The sequence below is a fragment of the Sarcophilus harrisii genome, chromosome 5, assembly GCF_902635505.1.
Source record: "Sarcophilus harrisii chromosome 5, mSarHar1.11, whole genome shotgun sequence".
Taxonomy (NCBI): domain Eukaryota; kingdom Metazoa; phylum Chordata; class Mammalia; order Dasyuromorphia; family Dasyuridae; genus Sarcophilus; species Sarcophilus harrisii.
This window is the reverse complement of record NC_045430.1, coordinates 106,863,769-106,887,027: the sequence shown is the minus strand read 5'-3', so window position 1 is coordinate 106,887,027 and position 23,259 is coordinate 106,863,769. Positions and strand designations below refer to the sequence as shown.

The window sequence follows — 23,259 nt, the reverse complement described above, 5'->3', positions numbered from 1 at the left end:
ATAAACTATTGTAAAAATAGGAAAGTAGTTTGACAGAAACTAGGCATAGATCTACAATACATAGCATTGATTTGTGTTTGATTGTGATGGAATTTATCAAGATAAGCTCAAAATTAGCACATGATTTAGACATAAAAGGTAACATTATTAAGAAATTAATGAAACATAGAAGAAATTACCTCTCAGATCTATGAACAGAGAAATAGATCATGACTAATCAAGAGATAAAGAGGTTTATAGGAGGTAAAATGGATAATTATGATTACCTAAAGTTAAAAAGATTTTGAAAAAAACAAAAGCAATACAGTTAAAAATCAGAAGGAAGCCAGAAAACTAGAGAAACATTGTACAGCAAGTTTTTCTGACAAAGATTGTATATTTAAAACCTATAAGGAATTAAGCAACATTTATAAAAAGAAGAACCATCTCCCAATTGATAAATAGTCAAAGAATATGACAGGCAGTTTTCAAAATAAGAAATCAAAGCTATCAATAGTCATATATTTAAATCATCAATAATTAGAAAAATGCATATAAAAACAACTCTGAGGTAAAAACCTTATACCCATCAGACTGGCTAACATGATAGAAAAGGAAAATTCTGGAGAGGATGTGGAAATATAGAAATACCAATGCACTGTTGATTGATCTATGAACTGTTCTAAAACACTTTGAAGATCAATTTGGTACTTTGCCCACAAGGCTAAAAAAACCAACCTGTGTATAATTTTTATTGAGCAAAATATCCCAGCTAGGTTTTTACCCCCAAAAGATCAAAGAAAATGAACCCCATAAATGCAAAAATATTTGTAGCAGCTCTTTTTGTGGTTACAAAGACTTGGAAATTGAGGGGATGCGCATCAATTGGGTAATATTTGAGTAAGTCATGGTATATGAATGTGATAGAATTCTATTGTATTGTAAGACCTATGCTAGCTACATAGGGTTCCCCATCTCTGCAGCCATTCCAGAAAAACATATATCCAGCTCTGACTTTGGTAGGCCATATTTCATGCAGGGCTGCTATTTAGATGTGATACTTGCTGACTTCTCTTATAACAAGAATTGTTCATCTTTTGCAAACTAAAACAACTCTGAAGTACCACTTCACATTTCTTAGATTGGCTGCGATTACAGGAAAAAACAATGATAAAATATTGGAGAAGATGTGGGAAAACTGGGACACTAATGCATTGTTGGTGGAGTTGTGAAATGATCCAACCATTCCATAGAGCAATTTGGAACTATGCCCAAAGGGCAATAAAACTGTGCATACCCTTTAAACCAGTAGTGTTACTACTGGTTTTGTATCCCAAAGAGATCATAAAAGAGGGCAAAGGACCCACATGTGCAAAAATGTTTTTGTAGTGGCAAGGAACTGGAAAGTGAGTGGATGCCCATCTTTTGGGGAATGGTTGAATAAGTTATGGTACATAAATGTAATGGAATATTATTGTTCTATAAGAGATGACAAGAAGGCTGATTTCAGAAAAGCCTGGAAAGATTTACATGAACTGATGTTGAGTGAAATGAGCAGAACTAAGAGAACATTATGCACAGCAACAAGATTATGTGATGATTGACTGTGATGGAAGTGACTCTTCTTAGTAATGTGGCTATTCAAGGCAATTTCAATAGATTGGGATGGAAAATGACATCTGCATCCAGAGAGATAGAGCTATGGAGTCTGAATGTGGATTACAGCACAGTTTTTTCACTTTTGGAGGGAGTTTGTTTTTTCTTTCTTATGCTTTTCTCCTTTTATCTGGTTTTTCTTGCACAATAGCCAAATATGAAGGTATGTTTAAAAGGATTGCACATATTTAACCAAATCAGTTTGCTTGCTGTCTTGGGAAGAGGGGAGGAAAGGGAAGAAGGGAGAAAAAGTTGTAACACAAAGTCTTACTAAAAATGAATGTTGAAAACAATCTTTACATGTATTTGGAAAAAATAAAATGCTATTGAAATAAATGATGTGGAGTGTATGGCGTATTCAAGAGTAGTAATGATGTTCATATTTTAGGTCTATTGGATTTCTTGTTGTCCACAATTGTGTATATGCTCCAAGTACCATTGATGTGTGGAATCATCTTTGAATTTTTATAAATGTTTTTGTGTTTTGAATATAGGGTAGGATCCCTGATGTAGTAAGCAGGGCCAGGTTAGGGGAAGCAGACTATTTTTAGGGCATCTTTTCTAGTCCTTTTCTCACACCAGTAGATGAGCAGTGTGGTCCTTAAGAAAGCTTCTCAGACACCCAGGGAACTGCTGAATCCCACTACTACTTCAGTCCAGTGAGAAGACAATCGCATACACTGGACCACTTATGCACAGGATTATGACTAGAGCTCACATTATATCTGTACCTACTGCTTCATCACTAGCTTGTTGCCATAAGACTTCAAGGTAGGCAAAATAGTAAGAAATAGTAAAAATTAATAATAGTAATAATAAAAATATTACCAAAAAATAGTAAAAGTAAGAAATAGTAATAGCAAAATTAGACGGCAGTAAAATAGTAACAGAGAAATAGTAGCAAACTAGTTGAATAACAAGATGATAAAAATTTTAAATTATTGAATAGTAAAATAATGAAATAGTAAATACTAAAACAGTGTTGGAGACTCCTTTTGACTCTCATGTAAATTGGATTTAAGTGAATCAGAGTTGTGCAAAGAGTTAAGTGAACTAATCAGCTTCACTCTCTCTTCCAGAATTCTCAGAATCCAGTGGCAAGACAAAAGTCAAGATGACTGGTGATGGCTCTGTATGTAATGGATGGCCTTGGTGTCTTTGGGTGAAGGTTAATGAATGGAGAAAGAGATGTGATTTTGTCATTGTAGTATACCACAGACCACCAGGCCAGAAGAGGAGATAAAGATTCTGGCAAGCAGATTACAAGCCTAGCATAATGATATAATAGAAGGTAATGATGAAAGACCTCAATGAGCATTATATCTATTGGAACTTTCTCTTTTCTAATAGCAAAGCACCTAATAGCTTCCTAACTTCTTTCATGATAGTTTTTACCTTTAAAAGAAAAAAAAAACAAACAGAAAAGTCTATTCTGACTCATACTTATTCATAGTGAGGAACTGGTGGATGAAGTGGAAATAATGGAAATTCTGAGGGCAATGACTATTCCCTTCTCAGTGTTTTCTAAAAAAAATAGAAAATCTGAGTATAGTAAGATACCTAGTATGATTTGAAATCTACGGTGGACCCCTTAGATTCTGGGAAAGCAGATTTCAAATGGCTCAGAGGACAGATAGGTAAGGTCCTATGGATTATATTGCTATGAGAAGTTACATCATGATCGGAGAAAGTCAAGAATGAAATTTTAAAGACAGAAAGGGAAACAATTTCAGCATGAAGAGAAAAACAGGAGTTGTCTGAAGAAAATGATGTAGATGTACAGGCAACTCACCGAACAAATTTAGATTCAAAAAGAAATATGCAGAAGCTGGATGTTAGGCAATGTCAATAGCATGAATTGTGGTATAGTCAATATAAAAATGGTGTAAGGAATTCAAAATCTCAAAATGAGCTGGGTCTGGTAAGGAAAGTTAAAGACAATAAAAAATGATTTGATTCTGTGTGTTTGCTACATTAGGAGGAAAAAGAAAGATAAAACAAAGGATCAGATGATTGCATGGGCTAGATGGGATAATGATGACTGATATTAGAGAGAGAAGGCAGATGGTTGTTTTATACTTTTTCTTCTGATTTTTCTGTCAATGAACTATACTGAAAGTACTTTTATATTAGAAGGGACACAACAAGAATAAATAACAGCTCAGCTGAAACTTAAGGTTGCTGCACTTTGGGAAAACTGAGAAAGCTAGGAACCAGAAGAGATAAACACAATAAATTGTTATTTGTCCTTCCTGCTTGAAGAGGTCCAAAATGACATTATGTTGAGGTCAAGGTACAACAGGTCTGATTGTGGCTGATCAGACCAATTTGAGATCAGAAAGTTCTATCTCATATTAGGAACAAGTAGATCATATGAACATCTGGAGTTTTCACTCCAGATGTCTCTAGATGTGCATATCTTAGGTTTCTTTTGGGCTCCTGTAATTCTGATTTTATTCACAGAGTACAGCACCTTCTTTGATGTGGGCATGTTATGCTCGGTGGTCCTGTTCCAGTGTCTCCCATGTCTCACAATCAATTCCAAAGTTCTTCAGAGAAATCTTGAGAGCATCCTTGTATTGCTTCTTCTGATTTCCATGTGAGCACCTGCCTTTAGTGAATTCTCATTAAAAATAGTCTTTTAGGCAAATTAATAGGCATTCAATAAATATGGCCAATCTATTGGAGTTGGACTCTGCTTTGCAGCAGAGCTTGAATATTTGACCATTCAGCTCAAGAAAGGACCTTGACCTATTGTACGTTCTCTGGCTAGGTGATCTTTAGAATCTTCCTAAGACAATTCAAATGAAAGCTGTTCATGGGTTGTTTAACCCTCCATGGATGTCTTCATATATTTGATAGGTGACCACTTGTTGGATATATTATAGCAGGGATCTTTTTATTTATGGGATGGACTAGATGGTCCCTTCCAACTCTTAAATTCCATGATTCATGTGATTCTGAGAGGAGAAATTGCGAATGAGGAGAGAAGGAAAGCCATAGATTTCCTCTTCTAAAAATTTTTGCATGATAGTTTATGTTTTCCTAAAATAAAAATTCAGAACCTAGAGAGAATGGGTTTTAAATCACTCAGCACTAAATATTATGGTGGTATGGGAAGCTCCCTAATGTATATGTCCTGAGTAGACTTGGATTGAGACCACTGGGCTAGTGGTTTGAGTAGATTGCCACTTGGTGATCAAGTGGGATATTATATTCAGTTACTGGATAGTTAATCTAGTGACATATTACCTTCTGAATGAGTAAGGAAGGCAATACATGAGCCACTTTGGGCTGTTGAGGGTTCTTGCAGTGCTCTAAGTGTCTTATGGTATATACATGTAATCCATGCATAGACATAGTGCTATAAATGATATCAACTTTAATGAAACAAGAATACCGATATATTGTATCTAGGATATACTGTAACCTATTTAACATGTATAGGACTGCCTGCCATCTGGGAGAGGGGGTGGAGGGAGAGAGGGGAAAAATCGGAACAGAAGTGAGTGCAAGGGATAATGTTGTAAAAAATTACCCTGGCATGGGTTCTGTCAATAAAAAGTTATTTAAAAAAGAAAGAAAGAAAGAAACAAGAACACTGGACTAGAAAGAGAACTGGTTTTGAAGACAGAGGACTTGAATTTAAATTGCATTTTTGCTATTTTCTGTGTGTCTTGGGTTAAGGTCACTTCAACTCTTTGGGCCTCAGTTTTCTTACATGTAAAATGAAAGAGTTGGACCAGATGATCTCTTAAGTAATTTTCAGCTTTAAATCTACAATCCTGTGATCTATGATCTTATTATCCTATAATTTTCTCTCTATCCTCTTACAGTATCACTTTGCTTTCATGGGTTGGCAGCAAGCAGCAAAAAGCATCCCTTGACTCTTAAGTTCTAAGCTTTGTATCCTGGGTTCTAAGTCTCAGGGCCAAGGTCCTGAGCATTAGGTTCTGAATGCTGAGCTCTTTATACTAAATTCTGATTTCTAGTTTCTAAGCATGTGATTATGGTATCTGTGTTCTGAAATACTTGGTTTTAGACTCAAGGTTCTGGGTTATAAGCTTTGAGTTGAGGTTCTAGATTCTAAATGCTGAGTATTAGGTCTTAGAATCTGAGTTCTAGGTTCTAAATGTTGAATATTAGACTCAGAATTCTGAGTTTTTAGCATGGAGAACCAAAGTCTGAGTCTTAGTTGTTGACCCCAAACCCTTTGTCTCTATTCCTTTTATATGGGCAGTGAATAACCCCACATCTTGGTAGAGTAGATTTCCTAGAAAGCTCGTCAGTTCTTATTTTGTTTTTTTTTTTTCTCCTTTAAATGAAAAATATAGGAAAAATGTATAGTTTTGATAATAGACTGCTTTCTGAGAACCAATGTAAGTACAGAGGTCTGTCAGATAAATTACTATTAGGTGATTCATTCTTTGGCCATAGTTACCCATAAAGTGACGATAACATTGTTAATGGCCTTCGCTAGAAAGGAATTGTTGTAGAAAGAATGCTAAATTTGGAGTCATGTTTTAGTCTCCTCCTACCTTTGTGACCTCAGACATGTCCTTTAACTATTCGGGACCTCAGTTTACTCACTCAGTTTACTCAGTAAAATCAAGGTTTTTAACCAATCTCCAAGGTCCTTTTTAGCTCTCTACTTCTGTGATCCTATAGACCCTCCCTTCCACTTTTACATTGACAGAGATGGAGCTGTAGGGGGGAAAAGTGGTGGTTAGGGCAGAGGCTCTTAGGAATAACATAGTGTGGGGCAGCTAGGTGATATAGTAGGTAGAGTACCAGCCCTGAAGTCAGGAGGACCTGAGTTCAAATCTGGTCTCTTAACAGTTCCTAGCTATGTGATCCTGGGCAAGTCATTTAACCCCAATTGCCTCAGCAACAACAACAAAAAAAGACTGTTTACACTATCAAATAACTCTAGAAAATCTAAGGGTGAGAGCTTTGAACAATGAATGAAATGATGCTATTATTATCATCACGAACCCTGTCAATTAATATTTGGTAACCTGAGATTTGCAAAATATCTTACATATCTTATTTCAATTGACATATGCCTGGAAAGACCTGAACTACATCAATAATCAAACTGAAACCAGGAGGCAAAAGGTAATTTTAGTCAAATGAAAGAATGGTTCACCCATTCTTAACAAGCAAACAAATGAGCTGTTAGAATTAGTTTCATCAAGGAAAAAGAGAATCAGCAAGATTTGGTAACATGGAAACTACATATTTCCTTTATATATGTTCTTCTCCCCCTTTATACAATCATCCTATTAAGAGAGAAAATTAATTATTTTCATTATCTCTTCCTAGACCAAAGGTCTCCAAAAGTAGAGGCTATGATTTGGTACTAGGCTGGAGACAACTTCTACTGGCTAATGAGAGACAATTGTTAAAATTTCAGTGTGAATATTTATTCCTCAAAAACCAGCAAGCTGCAAAATGGGGCTTGATTTATTGTTGATTGTCTAAACAGTGATGGAGAAAATGTTAATAAGGCAAATTAAACTTAAAAGTGTGTTTTGAGTATATGTTAAACATCTATAGCACATCACTTCAGGGTGATGATCCCAGGGAGTGGGTGATCAACCAGCCAAAGGATGATATTTGTGTTGAATTTTACTTTTCCCACAACAAACAAATTATATTCTTGTCTCCTTCACAAGTACATCACTCCCTGTAACATTTCCCCCCCAGTGAGCCTCTTCCTACATCAGGCCTTCCTTGGTTACATCTAGAGTGAGTCCCTCAGGGCAGGAAGGCCCTTAATTTAATTTAACCAATAGCCTAAATTATCCTAACCACCTGCAGCAGTTACAGAGACAAATTTCTACTCAGACATCCCTTCCATGGACTAGAGTCCTCATACTTTACCCCCTGGATTACCACACCAGCAGACTTTGTATTCTGAGGCTGTGACTGGTGACAAAGTACTGCTCCCCATCCTCCACCCCCCCCAAACCCTAAGAAGACATATGCTTCCTTTTTAATTTTGGTGGGAAAGAATGAGTAGTATAGTATGCATAGCCATAGATAGGTGAGTTACATTATCTTTCTCCCAAATTCACCTCTCCTCTCATCTTCATTATTTCCATGAGAGTCAACACCATTCTTTCAAGTTTATTAACTCCCTTTTCCTTGACTCCTTATTCAATTGAATTGCTCTTTTCAAAGTTATCCATGATCTAGCTCATAATAGCCAAATTCGAAGATCTTTTCTCAATCCTAATTCTTCTTGATTTTTTTGTAACATTTGACACAATTAACCATCCTGGCCCAGATATTTTCTCTCTTTAATTTGTAGTTTTTTGGGACACTGCTCCAGTATTCTTAAGGGGATTAGGCTCTTTGCAAATGGCTCTGACTGCCATCAGTGGCTTTTCCCCCTCAAGTGGAAGTATGAGTACCCTACATCCCAATTTCCTTTAACCACTAACAAATTAGTTTTTCTTTTTTACATAGCAACATTTATTTCAGGAAGTATAATAAAAATACTCAAATTGTCTCCTCCAACACATGGGAGGCATAATCCCTGCCCCTTTCCTTCCTTTTATATTGCCCCAATCTCTAGGGAGGGGAAGAGGATTAGGTGCATAGTTACCTATAGATGTAGAATTGAATGTGGGAATCATGAAAAATTTGGCAAGAGTAAAAGATATCAAATATTCCTCCAAGATTTAATTCTTTTTTTTAAATAGTATTTTACTTTCCCCAAAACATGAAAAGATAGTTTTCAACATTCTACCTTTGCAAAATCTTGTGTTCTAATTTTTTCTCTCTCTCTCTCTCACTCCCTTCCTTAGATGGCAAGGTTAAACATGTATAATCAAGATTTAATTCTTTATATAAAAATAAACAAGCAATCCATCTTATTAGTATGCAAATTTGCTTTCATCTTTAATAAATGGTAAAATTATATGTATACCAACAGTTTTAAAACAAATCTCTTTATGATTTATTGTCAGTAAATGTTTGATTTATATACTTATTTTGTATACCTATATACCTAGGATTGCATACAAATTTCTGGGGGGGTAAAAGAAGTTGTGAGTGGAAAAAGTTTAAGAAGCCCTACTATAGAGCATAATCCCAGTTCCAAATCCAAAACCTGCTTCAGGATTAAATCTCAGGGACCTTGGTTCCTCAGGACTTTCATGATGAGTTGTCTGATTACACCATCTCACCTGCAATCTTGTTGCCAAGGTCATCATTTCTGGTCCATGAAGATCACTTCTAGGACCTGAAACCAGGAAGGACAAATGATAGAAGACAAACAAATGCCAGAAAGACTATTTCTCAGAGTTGGTGTAAAAGAGGGAGAGTGAGGGGAGGAAGTCCTTTCCCTCTCTCCAGTTCAGTCACTACATTCATGCTTTGAGTGAATCATAATCTTCGTCCTTTGGAGACAGCCCTTAAGAGTAGCTAAAAGCAAAGCAGCAGAAAGCCCAGTACTGGTTCAGTCTCCAAGTTTTAAAGACAAAGATAACCAATCAAAGAAGGCTATCCTTATTCATGTGATAATGGCTGCAAAAGCCTCTTAGGTTAGACAAACTGGTCATTATCCAGACAAATCTAGGTAAACTAGAAAGGGGCCCAACTATATGGAGCCAAATCTGACAATTTAACCAAAGTGGATGAATATTTACAAAAATATAAATTGCCCAGATTAATAGAAGAAAAAATAAATTACTTAAATAGTCCCATTTTAGAAAAAAGAAATTGAACTCCTTAAGAAAAAATCTCCATGGCCAGATGGATTCACAAGTGAATTTTACCAAACATTTGAAGTACAATTAATTCCAATACTATGTAAAATAGTTGCCAAATTCCTTCTCTGATACAAATATGGTATTGATAACTAAACCAAGAAGAGCCAAAACAGAGAAAGAAAACTACAGACCAATCTCCCTAATGAATATTGATACAAAAATTTTCAGTAAAATCTTAGCAAAGAGATTACAGTAATTTATCAGCAGCCTAATATACTATGACCAACTGGGATTTATACCAGGAATGCAGGGCTAGTTCAATATCAGGAAAACTATTACCATAATTGACCATATTAATAACAAAACCAGTAGAAATCATATGATAATTTCAATAGATGCAGAAAAAGTTTTTGACAAAATATGGCACTCATCCCTATTAAAAACACTAGAGAACATAGGGATTAAGGGAACTTTCCTTAAAATAATAAGCAGTATCTGTTTAAAATCAACAATAAGCATTATTTGTAATGGAGAGAAGCTGGATGCATTTTAATAAGATCAGGGTGAAACAAGGATGCTCTTTATCACCACTATTATTCAATATTGTACTAGAAATATTGGCTTTAGCAATAAAAAAGAAAAAGAAATTAAAGGAACTAGAATAAGCAATGAGGAAATAAAACTATCACTCTTTTTAGATGATTTGATGATATATTTAGAAAATCCTAGAAAATCATCCAAAAACCTATAGGAAACAATTAATAGCTTTAGCAAAATTGCAGGATATAAAATAAACTCATACAAATCATCAACATTGCTGTAGTATATGGGCCAATGTTTGGAAGCAACTGAAGGTATCTTTTCATGGAACATGAGCATTTCCACTGGTGTTTGCTAATGGATTCTCAGAGGATGGAGTTCTCTCCTAATTGCCCATCCATGTGGTCTCTAAAATTGAATTGTGAAAACCAACTCCTCTCTCTCTCTCTCTCTCTCTCTCTCTCTCTCTCTCAATGTCTCTGTTACTCTCTTCCTCCCTCTCTTCTTCCCTTTCTCTCCCTTCTCTCTCTTTCTTCCTCTCTCTTTCTCTCCTTCCACTCCCATTCCCAACTCTCCATTTGCCTTTTCTCTTGTGCCTTCTCCTAAAGTGCATTCAAAGTGTCTCAAGTTCTCAGAAAGTACTGTACATGATGGCTTGCGATTGATATGGCTATAAAGCTATGTGAGTGAAAGAATGACCCTACAGCAACTCAAAACTGATACAGCCCATCTGTTAGAGGAAAAGGATATGAATAGCCAGAACATGCTGATGAAATAGAAAATGACTTCGTAGGGTTCTAAGAAATAATCCCAGCTATGGGCCATTTAGGACAAAGGATAGGCTACCCAAATTACTAAGCACTCTAGGCAGATGGAAATTATCAAGATTATTATAATTATATTGGAATAAATGCCACTCATCAACCCATCAGAAACTACCAGTGGTGTTGGAGGTGAGAAGTGGTAGGGGAACTTTCCATGAAGTCAAAGAAGTGAGATTGTGGCTCACCCACTGTTCCTGGGTTATTTCTGTTTGGACTAATAGGACCATAAAGCAATAGACTGATGATATAGAATACTAGTTCTCAATTTTTTTTTTTTGTTCATAACATACTGAATGTTTAAAGTTTACAATTCTATGGGAGAGTCAGGAGATTTGAGGATGCTCAGATTCCCTTCAATAAAAGCAGCTATTTTTGTTGAGTTCTTCATGATATAAGGCTAATGAATACATGCAATAGAGGGATAATATTTTATTTATTTTTCTAATATTATGCTTATCATAAAATATATATTGATTAAACAAAATTATTTATACTCCTTTTATCCAAAATAATATGTCTAAAATTTTGTGCCACACCTAATTAAACTAGTGGCATACTAGTAATTTTGAGAACTGCTGATATGGACTGCCTAGTTGCTTTGAATGATAGATTGCAAATGACAATTGTATTTCAGTTGTTCTATGAAGAACATTTGCAAAACATACTCCTTCACTCATTGTAGGGTGAGTCTAGGGATTGTAAAATGACTACTCTGATAGGTACAACAGCTACTAAGAGTAGAAAATACTTCCAAACTAATTTTTCCCTAGAAAGCTAATGAAACTGTCCTAGAGATTTAATTGGTTCAGGAGACTAGGGCTGTAATCATCATTGAAATAGCTTCTCAGTTGCCTAAAAAGCTCAGCACTTGAATAACTGAGGCTGATCAGTTTTGATTGAATCTTTCCTGTAATTTATATCAACATAACTGACTGGGTAGATCTCCATATGGAAAAAAGAGGAGCTACTTCCAACGGAACCAATTCTGAATCTTGGTTGCCTGCCATAGTTTTTGTTAAGTGAACTTCATCTTGTAAAAGATTATGTCAACCCAAGGTTTAGGCCTGCTAATTTTCATAAGATTTTCTTCACTGGGGGAGAGAATGATTACTCAGTGGTTTATGCCTGAATGAAGGACAATGTTTGGGAGGGAGACTTTGGGAGCAGAGAGATTTTTCTTTTGTGTTATGGATCCTAGAGAGGACTCAGGTAGTTCCAGGCTCACATCAAGGAGAGGCCCTTGGAAGAATAGAAAGATTTTAGGAATAATCCAATATGTACAGCCAGCTTCTCAAGCGTGTCCCTAATTCCCAGATTGCTCTATTAGAAACTTCAGGAGAATTTCCCCTTGGGTGAAATCAAAGGATGTTTCTCTCACAGTTGAGCTGAGATATCTCACTCCTAATGGAAAAACTCATTCACTCTGTATATTGTCTGACATATTTTAGTCTAATATGCATAACTTCTCTGATTTCTGTTTGAGATTTACTTGAATAAATAGATTTATTCACTATTACTGTGATAATCTTTATATAATAGCATTTGGAGCAAAGGAATTCAAAGCCTTTGGATATAGGTTGAGTTATTACTTCATCAAGAGATAGTGACCAAGAAAGTGGCTTGGACCTAAAAATCATTTCCCTAGGATAGTATTATTTAGAAGGAAGAAACAGATATAACTCCAATCTGATATATTCTGAATTGAACAGATTTAGTCTTATTGCCCCAATCTACTGTTCTTATCTTAGAAGGAATCAAAGTTCTTCCTTGGAGAGAGGTGATAGAAATTTCAGATACCACCACTCATGATTTCCTGTGAGCACAATTTAGACAAATCGTGTGGAAATATAATCTACAAGGATAACATACATACTCTATATAGTTATATGTTCTATAAATATCCTAGCCATTCCTAGAACATTTGATATAGTTGTCAGGTTTATATTGGAATAACCTCGTGATTAATATTTGTGAATAAAATTTGGGAAGGACAATATGGAAGGGAGCCCTCCTTGACTGAATATAAAAGCATGGTATTTTATGTGTCAATACTTAACAAAATTAATTCAAATTGGTCACTTGAAGGTCAACTACTGAAGGTGAAGTTTAAATACTTTGGCCACATAATGAGAAGACAGGACTCACTGGAAAAGATCCTGATGAAGGGAAGAATTGAAAACAGAAGGAAAAGGGGATAGCAGAGGATAAAATGGATATTGTCATGGAAACAATGGACATAAACTTGCACTGATTTCCAGAGATAGTGAAGGATAGAAGAGCAAGGAATGCTATGATCTATGGAGACTGAACCACAACAAAAATGAGAACTATAACCTCTGTATAAGCAAGAAGGTTGAAAAGACAATCTTTGTCTAGGGGCATTCTTCCTGTATTTTGTGATTTTCTTTCCAGATTTTTGAGTGTATTGGCTATAAATAAAGAGCTCACCTTATTAGGAAAAATTTCTGGCTATTATACTCCAGGAAACTGGAGCTGAGATACTATAGTTATTCCTGAAGAGTTAAAGACTAGAAACTAGTAGGAAGGAAAGGGCTGCAATCCTTGAAATAGAGGGACTTATAAGAGGGAGTATGCTGGAGCACAGGTTTGACTTCTCCCCTTTTTTTTCACTGTTTAGATTGTCATGTAGGAGACTGAGGTGATCAACACCTGCCCTTGAACTTGAACTTATTGATAGCTATTCAGGCAAGTGAAGATTGACTTTATGATTGAGACTTTCCAGGCTGGGACTGCTGCTGCAGAGATCTTAGGCCTGCAATGAGACCTAAACCCAAGAGTAGATATGGGTACTGAAACTGTGGAAGGATGACTTTGAATCCCAATGACAACTACTGAGAATTCCATTGGCTTGGACTCCATTCCTACCTCTCTTAAAAGAGAAAGCAGAGGAAAGCATTTCAGAGAAGGTTGGAAGTAACTAGCTGGGGTCAAAGAAGAAATAAAAGTATTTTATTTCTGTTTCCCTTCATTTTTTCTGAGTTCCATGAAAGTAGAGAGTCATGACAAGGGAGGAGAAATTTCAACAAAGTAGGAGCTTAAAAGTTGTAGATTTTTTATTTGAAAAATATTCTTTTTTTCATACCATAGAAAACTTAATTCTTGGCTCAAGTAGGGCATTTAGTGTTAGGAAAGCAGAGTAGGCATTTTCAGGCTAAGTATCCTCTGGCTGTTAGTGGAAATAACTGTAGCTTTTAGGAAAGTTATCCCACTAATGGGAAGGAAACAGAGGTGACTCAAGGAGAGCACCAACTGGTGGATACTGTAATTCTTATAATGATATACTATCAAACTATAGGCTAAAAGAAAGCAGCACATTTTATTTGGACTACCTAGATGACAGAGTAGTTCACTACTGCAGTGAATTAAATGCCATATAGGGAGACAAACAGGTTCACACATTTCTTAGGTGATCAGGGGATCTTTCAAGGATTATTTTTACCCTCTGGTTTTAACATATCAGGCCATTTTCCTTGATTTCTTGAAAGATGTTGTCCAGACTTTTTTTCATCATTGCTTTTAGGTAATCCAATAATTTTTACATTGTTTCTCTTGGATCTATTTTTCTCAATACCATTTCCTCTGGAGCTGGTGTGCATAGATTTCTTTCACTGAAATGAGATCAAAGCAATGTGAGCAACATTGTATTGGTGATGGACCTTTTCACTTCTAGTCAATAGGAACAAATGGACTTCAGAGTTTTAAGGTATTGTGAGATGTTTTTCTCTTTATGACTTCTTTGCCAGGACTAGTTTTGATTAACATTGAGATTTTTGAGAGCCAAGAAGTACTTTACTTGGCAGAAATCAAGGAGGATAAAATTCTACCATCCCATCCCAAGACTTAAGCTAGAGCATTTTGATTGTACCCTATTGATCATCATGGAGACACTGAGATTGGACAGAACTGTTGTTAGTGGTAGCATATATTCTTTTTATTGTATGCTTATATAATGTCACTAAGAATGATGTTAAAGGCATTTTGATAATTAGACAAGAGACACAGATGGCTATTGTTTTGTTCTTTGAAGTCTCCAAGGGTGGGAAAGACATGGTGATTCACAATTGCACATTGCTGCTAAGGGAGGTCTATTGACCAGCTTTGCCCTCATTTGATGCCAGGAACTCCTGTCAGCAAATAGTCTTCTGTTATATTGTAGTGTTGCTGAAAAAATATAAGACAGTGGGGTAATAGAGGGCTTCTTATTCCAATAGTAGAAAAGTTAGGTAAAGGGACAAAATAGCTCCAGAGTATGATCAGGGCCCTGAAATAATAATATATCACAATCTCATGTGGCCCATGGTAGTATCAGTTGAATTTTCTTAACCAGGAGAACAAGAACATGGGAGTTCAAGTAATAAGAAAACTGTAATGGACTCCAGCTGATCCTACAAAAGAGGGACCTATTTTCCAGTTGCAGATGGATAGTTGATGTCAGATGATGACCCAGATGGGGAGGATTTGGGTCAAGATCCAAAGAAAAGGAAAGCTGAATTTTGGTATTCTCTTGAAGTTCGGGGAAAGATGCCAAGACTTCCTCATCCTGAAGCAAAAGAAAGAAAATAAACACTTATTAAATGCTTACCATGATCCAGGCTCTGTGTTAAATGCTTTATAAATATCTAATTTTATTCCTCCCAACAACTTTGGGAAGTAACTGCTATTATTATCTCTATTTCACAGTTGAAGAAACTGAGGCAAGCTAAGGTGTAAGTGACTTGTCCAGGGTCATACAGTGTGTATTTGAATTTAAGTCCTCTTCAGTCTAGGTCCAGTGTTTTATTCATTAGCTGTCTTTGAAGCTGCCTAAAATGGAAGGGAAGTGAGAAAAGGAACCTATGATCTGTGACTTATGTTCAGGAAATGGAAAAAAAGCAAGTTGTCCATTCTTTTTTTAAGCCCTACCCAAAGAGGCTAGTTTCTTTAACAATAGTCCCAGCCAATCAATTCTTTTGTTTTTTCAGTGTCACTCATTATTTCCAAAATATTATCTGTGAAATAAAATTTCATGCATAAACCTAGGAATCAAACCATTCTTTTACATTTCATGAAGACCATACTTTTTGAGTTCCTGTTTTCCTCTTCAATAGTATTTTATTTTTCAAAATACATGTAAAGATTATTTACAACATTCATTTTTGTTAGACTTTGTGTTCCAAATTTTTCTCCCCCTCCCTTACTTCCCTCCTCCCCAAGACATAAAGCAATCTAAGTTTAATATGTGTGATCCTTTTAAAGTTATCACCATATCTAAAAGATATTGCAAGAAAAATCAGATCAAATGGGGGGAAAAAAGTGAGAAAGAGAAAAAAAAAAGCAAGCAAACAATGAAAAGTGAAAATACTATGCTTTGATTCACATTATACTTCTTTATAGTTCTCTCTTTGGATGTAGATGGCATTTTCCATCCACATCTATTGGAATTACCTTGAGTCACTGAACTGTTGAGAAGAGCCAAGTCCATCATAGCTGATCATCACAATTATGTTGTTGCAGTGTAAAATGTTCTCTTGGTTCTGTTCACTTCACTTAGCATCAATTCATGTAAATCTGTAAATTCATGTAAGGCTTTTCTGAAATCAGCTTGCTCATCATTTCTTATAGAACAATAATATTCCATTACATTCATATACCGTAACTTATTCAGCCATTCCCCAACTGATAGAAATCCACTCAGTTTCTAGTTTCTTGCCACTACAAAAAGGACTGCTACAAATATTTTTGCACATGTGGGTCTTTTCCCTTCTTTTATGATCTCTTTGGAAACAGACTCTGTAGCAAGACTTCAGCCAATCAAATCTTTCCCAGTTACCGAGACCCATCTTTCATGAGGTGCCAAAGAGCATGTCTATATCCTTCATAGGAAGATATGGTCAAAAGCTTACCATCTTGTAAGTTGATTAGGCAGCATTTCAGGCTAGAACAGGCAGATCTTTTGATTACAACAACAACAGACAGGAGAGTGTATATGCTTATGAATTCAGCAGTCTTAGCTGTTTCTGGTCTTCTATGACCCTAGTGAGGGAGTCTAATCATCTTGCATTAGGCAGACAGGAAGCAGACTGAGCACCATCACTTAGTAAGTTGTCTTAATTATTTGTCTTATGAGTTTGATGCCTCAATGTCCTCGAAGTTTTGTACTCTCCTGACCCTTCCATTGTGGATCTGCCTGCCAAAGGATTAGTCAGGGAAAGACTGGAACTGAGTAATCTAAGATGTCACTGAGTATCCTAAAGTTTGAATTTAGTATTAGAGCACTCAAAATGTTTGTGGCAGCCTTGTTTGTAGTGGCTAGAAGCTGGAAACTGAGTGGATGCCCATCAATTGGAGAATGATTGGGTAAATTGTGGTATATGAATGTTATGGAATATTATTGTTCTGTAAGAAATGACCAGCAAGAAGAATACAGAGAAGCTTGGAGAGAATTACATGAACTGATGCTAAGTGAAATGAGCAGAACCAAGAGATCATTATATACATCAACAACGATACTGTATGAAGATGTAACCTGATGGAAGTGGATTTCTTTGACAAAGAGACCTAATTCAGCTTCAATTGATCAATGATGGACAGAAGCAGCTACACTCAAAGAAAAAACACTGGGAAATGAATGTAAACTGTTTGCATTTTTGTTTTTCTTCCTGGGTTATTTCTATCTTCTGAATCCAATTCTCCCTGTGCAACAAGAAAACTGTTTGGATCTGCACACATACATTGTATCTAGGATATACTAGGACATATTCAACCTATATAGGCTGTTTGCCATCTAGGGGAAGGGGTGGAGGGTGGGAGGGAAAAATCGGAACAGAAGTGAGTGCAAGGGATAATGTTGTAAAAAAATTACCTTGGCATGGATTCTGTCAATAAAAAATTACTATAAAAAAAAGAGAGAGAAAAAAAATAGTATTAGAGCACTGCTGCTTTCTTTCCCCAGCGCAAATATATATACATTTACACACACACACATATATATATTGAGTAATCTAAGATATCACTGAGTATCCTAAAGTTTGAATTTAGGATTAGAGCACTGCTGCTTCCTTTCCCCAGCAAAATATATATATATTTTTAAATGTAGGGTTCCTTCACAGGTCAGAGTCATTGGGCAAAAACCTATTGCTTCCTTTCTCCTCCAAGAAGAGGAACATCAACCAGCACCCCTGAGGGGTTGTAGTGGTGGTGATGGTGGTGTTAGAAAAACCTTTTGAGGAAGTGAAGGGCTCTCTTTGTTGTACTCTTCCCTATGACTGACAGTTTCTGCCACAGCTGCAGGTGTCAGCTGCCTCAGTCATGCTGATATCTTCAAAATCGACTACTCAGATCTTTAAGAGGGGAGGTTGGGGAGGCCCTGAGAACAGGGAAGGAGCAATGAGTCCAGGAAAGAAACAAATTGAGCTCAGAAAGATGTGTATGTTTGCATTGGGTGAAAGGAGTCAGAATTTGAGGCTGTCAGGATCGGCTCTTATGGATCACGCTAAAGGAACCCCAATCTGGGCCAGTTTCAGCCATCACCTCCCATTCTAGCCATTCACAGGAAAGCCCAGGCAGAGATACCACTTGGTAAAAAGCCAACCACAGATGGCTGCACCTGGAGACCCTTTATTTTCCTTCTTTATAGGTTCCTGTCTCCTAACAACCTAAATCTTGAACTTGAAAATTCTTTCTAGTAGCTACATCAATACCAGCTATCCCTTGAGACTCAAGGAAAACCTGAGGATCCAGGAGTAGGATCCTGGATCTACTGTCTGACTTTTCCTACCTTAGTTTCCAAACCCTTTTGTCTCCTCCCATCTCTTTCATGTTAGAACACCCCGAATTTTCAAAATTGATAGTAATGAGGCAGTAGTCCATTACTAAAATGTCTCTTGGAAGCTCTGGATAAAGCTTTTTCCTATTTCCTACCTTCTAGGAAAAGGAAGCAATCAGTATGTTCTTTGGTCTACTTGGACAACCTATGATGAAAGAGATGAAGCATCCAGGGTTCAAAAAGGCCCATTGGATCCTTAGAGGGACAGCTTCTACAGAAAAGGTTGGGTCAATTCTCAGAATATTGGTTATGAAGCAGATTCTTGGTTGACCAACTTTTCTGACAACTTTCCTGTAAATTATAAAAAAAAATACAATAAGTCCATAGACAGAGGGCCCATCATTCAACCTGGGATAGTTCTAGAGATGCTCCCCAACTTCCCTTTTTTTTTTTTTTTTAACTCTTACATGCCTAAGTTCCTTTCTTCCTAAATTCTCATTTTCTTGGAAACCCAGTCCAATTAATGTGGTTGTATTTCGAATTGGTAAATATGTTGATTATTGTAGGTTTCCATTTTCTCTCTGGTTAATTTTTCCCTTGACTCAAGCTATTTCATTTCAACATTTTACCCTGAGTCCTAAATGTGGAGAAATGATGAGGGGTGGAGACCCAAGCTAGAGAGGGTGACGTGCTGGGCCTTATAAGCTAGGCCCTGGAGTTTGGAGACTGCTTCACTGACGGATTTCCTGTCTTTCATCACTCCATTACAGTCTTGCCAGATGGCAAAACCTTCTCCCTACTGTATTTCTGGGTAAAAGGTTCCAGGTTCTTACAGGACACACCTGCATCAACCAGGGGACCAGATATTGAGAGGGGGAAAAAAAGACAACTAGAGGTAAGAGACTGGAACTCCATTTTTTTCATTCTCAGTTTGAAGGATGTAAGCAGATGAGGAAAATAAGAAATTACCATCAAATTATCAATCCAGAACTAGAAAATCCCCTAAAAGTAATAAATCCATTTTCTTCTTGACCCTTTTATAGATAAGGAAACTGAGGTCTAACGAAATGGTGGGGAAACTGGGACAAAGAGGAAGGATCAGGAATAGGAATCTCTGATCACTTGCCGACTTTCCATGGCAGGAGGGGCAAAGAAAAGAAACATAGCCACAGGAGAGGGTGAGATGGTGAAAAGGAAAGAAAGGAGTAAAATTCAATGTCGAACCAGTTCTTGGAAAGAGAAGGAAGGAATTAAGATTAAGGAGGAATGAGGGAGAGGGTAAAAACAGGTATGGTAGGGCCGGAGAAGGGATATATAAATGGAAGACGCTGAGAGTGGAGAGGAGAGAAGAAAAGAAAAGAAAGCAGAAGAGAGGAAAGGAAGGGAGAAGAGAGAACTCACTTATGTAGCCATTCTCTCTGCTTTTGGAGTGATGAAGATGATATATCACAGTGTGGTGAAGACACTGATAGACTGAAGTTAAAACATTGGGGGGGGAGGGTCAAATATTCTTTATTTCCTTTGATATTGAACACAATACTTTATTTTTCTTCAATTTCCTTTCCTATAAAATAAGGAATATTTATGGGATTATAGATTTAGAATCGGAAGGGACCTTAGAAGTGATTTAGTATAATTTCCTCATTTTACAGACAAGAAAATTAAAGACAGAGAGTGGCTTTTGATTAAGTTCAAACAAGTAGTTGGTAACAGGGCTAGATTGTGGCCCCCAAGTTTCTGGATGCCCAAACCCCTCACTCTTTCCACTGTCTTCTCTGAAGGAATGATCACAAAAGCCCCTTCCAGTTTTCAATTATGTGATTTTAGGCTTCTTCCTCAGCTGGTTTCTATGAAGCAACAATTTTCTCCTTCTTTCTAATTTTTCTTCAGAACTGAAGCCAGTTCAGTCCCTGAGGTCCCAATCATCCCCAGCTTCTCTCCTTACTCCCTTTAAAAAATTAACTTAAATTTTTTTTGGTTATTCTGAAGCTGAAAAATCATGAAAAGTACTAATATTTTAATATTTTAAATTTAATATTAAAAAACAAAACTGATATTTTAATATTTAATAATATGCCAAACAGAAGAGGATTACATATGAAACCATGAATCTATTGTATATGCTAAAAGATTTTTTTAAAACATTATCATTTCAACCCATTTGTTTCAAAGCTGTCATACTTGTCTGTTTCTCCTTCATAACCTCATTCATGATATAAAAAATGTTTCAATGAGCTTTTCTTTCTTTTTTTTTTAAGCATCTGGATCAACAGTCCCCCTCTTCCCTCCCCCTACATTAAATAAAATACCTTCCCTTATAACAAATAAGCATTGTCAAGCAAAACAAAACCATACTTTGAGCATTTCTGGAAATATACATTTCTATCCTTAAGCCTTTACTTCTCAATTAGAGGGTGGTCAGCATGCTTCATCATCAGTGCTGCCTTCTTTTAATGGGTTTTATTCTGGGAGGGAGTTCAAGGAGAATATATGTTTGCCCTTGAGAAACAAGGAAAACCCATATTTGCTATTTCAGGGTTCTCCCTCATTGTAATTAGGTCAATTTCCCTTTTAAAATAGAGTCAGTACCAGAATTTAATAATCTAGGGTTCTGGTTTTGCTTGGGATTAACCTACCTCCTGGGCAGAGTAAAGGGGAGGGGGTGGGATTGGGAAGTACCGAACAGAAGAGGCAGGGGCTAGAAGTGAGCCTCTCTTCTTGGGCTCGTTTTCCTATGAAACGCTAGATTTTGTGACCACAAAATGGCTGCTGTCGGGCCCTACCTGTCAGGGTTAGAAACTCTTTAGAACTCTTCCCTTTCACTCCCACTAGAAAAATCAAACAAAGCCCAGATGGACAAGTGAGGGGTGGGGAGGGAAGCAGGATGGATGGTTTCCTAGAGTGGAGGAGGTCAGTTTGAAGATTATCTTAAGTACAAAATACCTCTGGCTTCAAATGGAGAACATCCGAAAAAGAGGCCTCCCCGCCACGGAACTGTGGGCCTCGTTGCTAAGTGAAGAAGAGATGGAATGGTTTGGCAGACCACAGGATGGGGAAGCAGATTTCTCTTGTGAGAGGCCCGGAGCGGCTTGCGGCGGGGGACGGCGGGGCTGAGGGGAGGGGGGAGCCGATGTCGGCTCGGGCCCTCGCAGGGCGAAGGGGTGTTTGAGGGGGTGCCGCTGGGGTAGCTGTGCCCTCCCGGGTGGGTGTCAGAAGCAAGGGAGAGGATGGCAGAGGTTGCAGCAGTGAGACCACAGAGATTCCTTCAGAGGGGTCGTGGTCTCTAGGAAGTTCACCCAACAGAAACCAGTGATGGGGAGGTGGTTGGTGCTTGTGTGTGAGGGGGACTGGGGGCACATCCCATGGTAAGGCTGAGGGGGTGAACGGGCGGTCGTAGGGAGGAGATAAAAGTGCCTGTGGGATCGTGTACACACGCTGTGGTGAAGCCGTGCCCTCTTCCTTTTCCCGAAGCCCGCTCCCCCTCCCGGCCCCGGGGCTGGGGACGCAGTGCATGCGCACAGATCTCGGCGACATAAGTGTGTGTTGTACTGTCTCTCCGGTTTCTTTGTGCTTCTTCTGCACCTTTCCGTATTGGTCTCCATTCTTCAGTTGTTTTTTGCCTCTATATTGCTTGCTCTCTGTATGTTTTTCTCTGTGTCCGTGTCTGTGCCTGTGTCTCTCTGTGTCTCTGTCTCTTTTTCTCTCTATATCTCTCTCTCTGGGTCTCTCTGTCTTTATCTCTGTCTCTATCTCTGTCTCTCTCTTTCTATCTCTCTGTTTCTCTGTCTCTGTCTCTTTTTCTCTATATGTGTCTCTCTGTCTTTCTGTGTCTCTATCTCTGTCCCTTTCTCTGTCTCTCTATCTCTTTGTTTCTCTGTCTGTTTCTGTATCTCTCTCTCTGTCTCTGTCTTTGCTTCTCTTCTCTCTCCCTGTCCCCCACCCCCATTTCTTCTTCTCCTTTCTGTCTCTCCTCTGTTTCTCTCTCTCTCTCTCTCTCTCTCTCTCTCTCTCTCTCTCTCTCTCTCTCTCTCTCTCTCTCTCTCTCCTTTTCTTTCTCTCTGTCATTCTCCCCTTCTCCCTGTCTCTATCTCTTTTCTGTCTGCTTCTTTGTCTCTGTTTCTTTCTCTCTCCTCTCCTCTGTCTCCCCATTTCTTTCTTTCTTTTTTCTCTTTTTCTCCCTCCCCTTTTGCCTGTCACTTTCTCTCCCCTTCTCCCTATCTCTATCTTTCCTCTGTCTCTTTCTTTGTCTCTGTCTCTCTCCTCCTCTTCCCCTCCCTCTCTTTCTTCCTTCTTTCCTTCTGTCTCTGTCTGTCTCTCTCCTCTCTCCTGTCTCTGTCTTTGTCGCCTTCTCTCTCTGTCTCTCTCCCTTTCTTTCTCTCTCTTCCCTTCTCCCTATTTCTGTCTGTTTCTCTCTATTTGTCTCTCTCCCTGTTCTTTCTATTTCTCTTCCACTCTTGTTTCTCCCACCATTCTGCCATTCTGGCTTCTTTCTTCTAGCTTCTATTGTTCCTGAATTTTGTGAGTGTGTTGGAGCTTGAGTATATGCATTGTGTGATGTATGTATATCTATTGTTTTAATGAGCTGCTCTGGGACTCTCTATCTTTATCTCTCCCTAGATTTCTTTGCTTTCTCTCTCCATCTGTCCTTTTCCCTTTGTTCATGTGTGCCCCTGCCTTTGTCGCCTCCGCTGCCCTCTACCCCCTAGGCCCATATCTGAATTGTGGAGTTTTGAGTTGTTGGGTGATGGTTGTTGTTTTCAGTTCACAGAGCTGT

At 37.7% G+C, this 23,259-nt stretch overlaps 1 protein-coding gene and 1 long non-coding RNA gene across 5 annotated transcripts in view; one reads left to right on the top strand and one right to left on the bottom strand.

Moving 5' to 3' along the window:
• Positions 1–14,650: 14,650 nt before the first annotated feature.
• LOC100914222 lies at positions 14,651–21,517 on the bottom strand. Its single transcript, XR_001121176.3, has 4 exons — positions 21,429–21,517; positions 18,641–18,836; positions 17,583–17,612; positions 14,651–15,281 (listed from the first exon to the last, which is right to left on the bottom strand). It is a non-coding gene; the product is annotated as an uncharacterized LOC100914222 (long non-coding RNA).
• CD4 (CD4 molecule) overlaps positions 19,210–23,259 on the top strand; it is a 35,093-nt gene continuing 31,043 nt past the window's right edge. For 2 of the 4 annotated variants that reach the window (XM_023504528.2, XM_023504527.2), the window contains exon 1: positions 19,210–19,380. Coding sequence is in view for 1 of the 4 variants with exons in the window: in XM_031937702.1 (XP_031793562.1) it covers positions 21,535–21,555 (21 nt within the window). In the remaining 3 variants the exon portion in view is untranslated. Of the gene's footprint in view, positions 19,381–21,501; positions 21,556–23,259 lie in introns of those variants that run through there. The other 2 variants (NM_001308980.1, XM_031937702.1) reach the window with 2 other exon arrangements.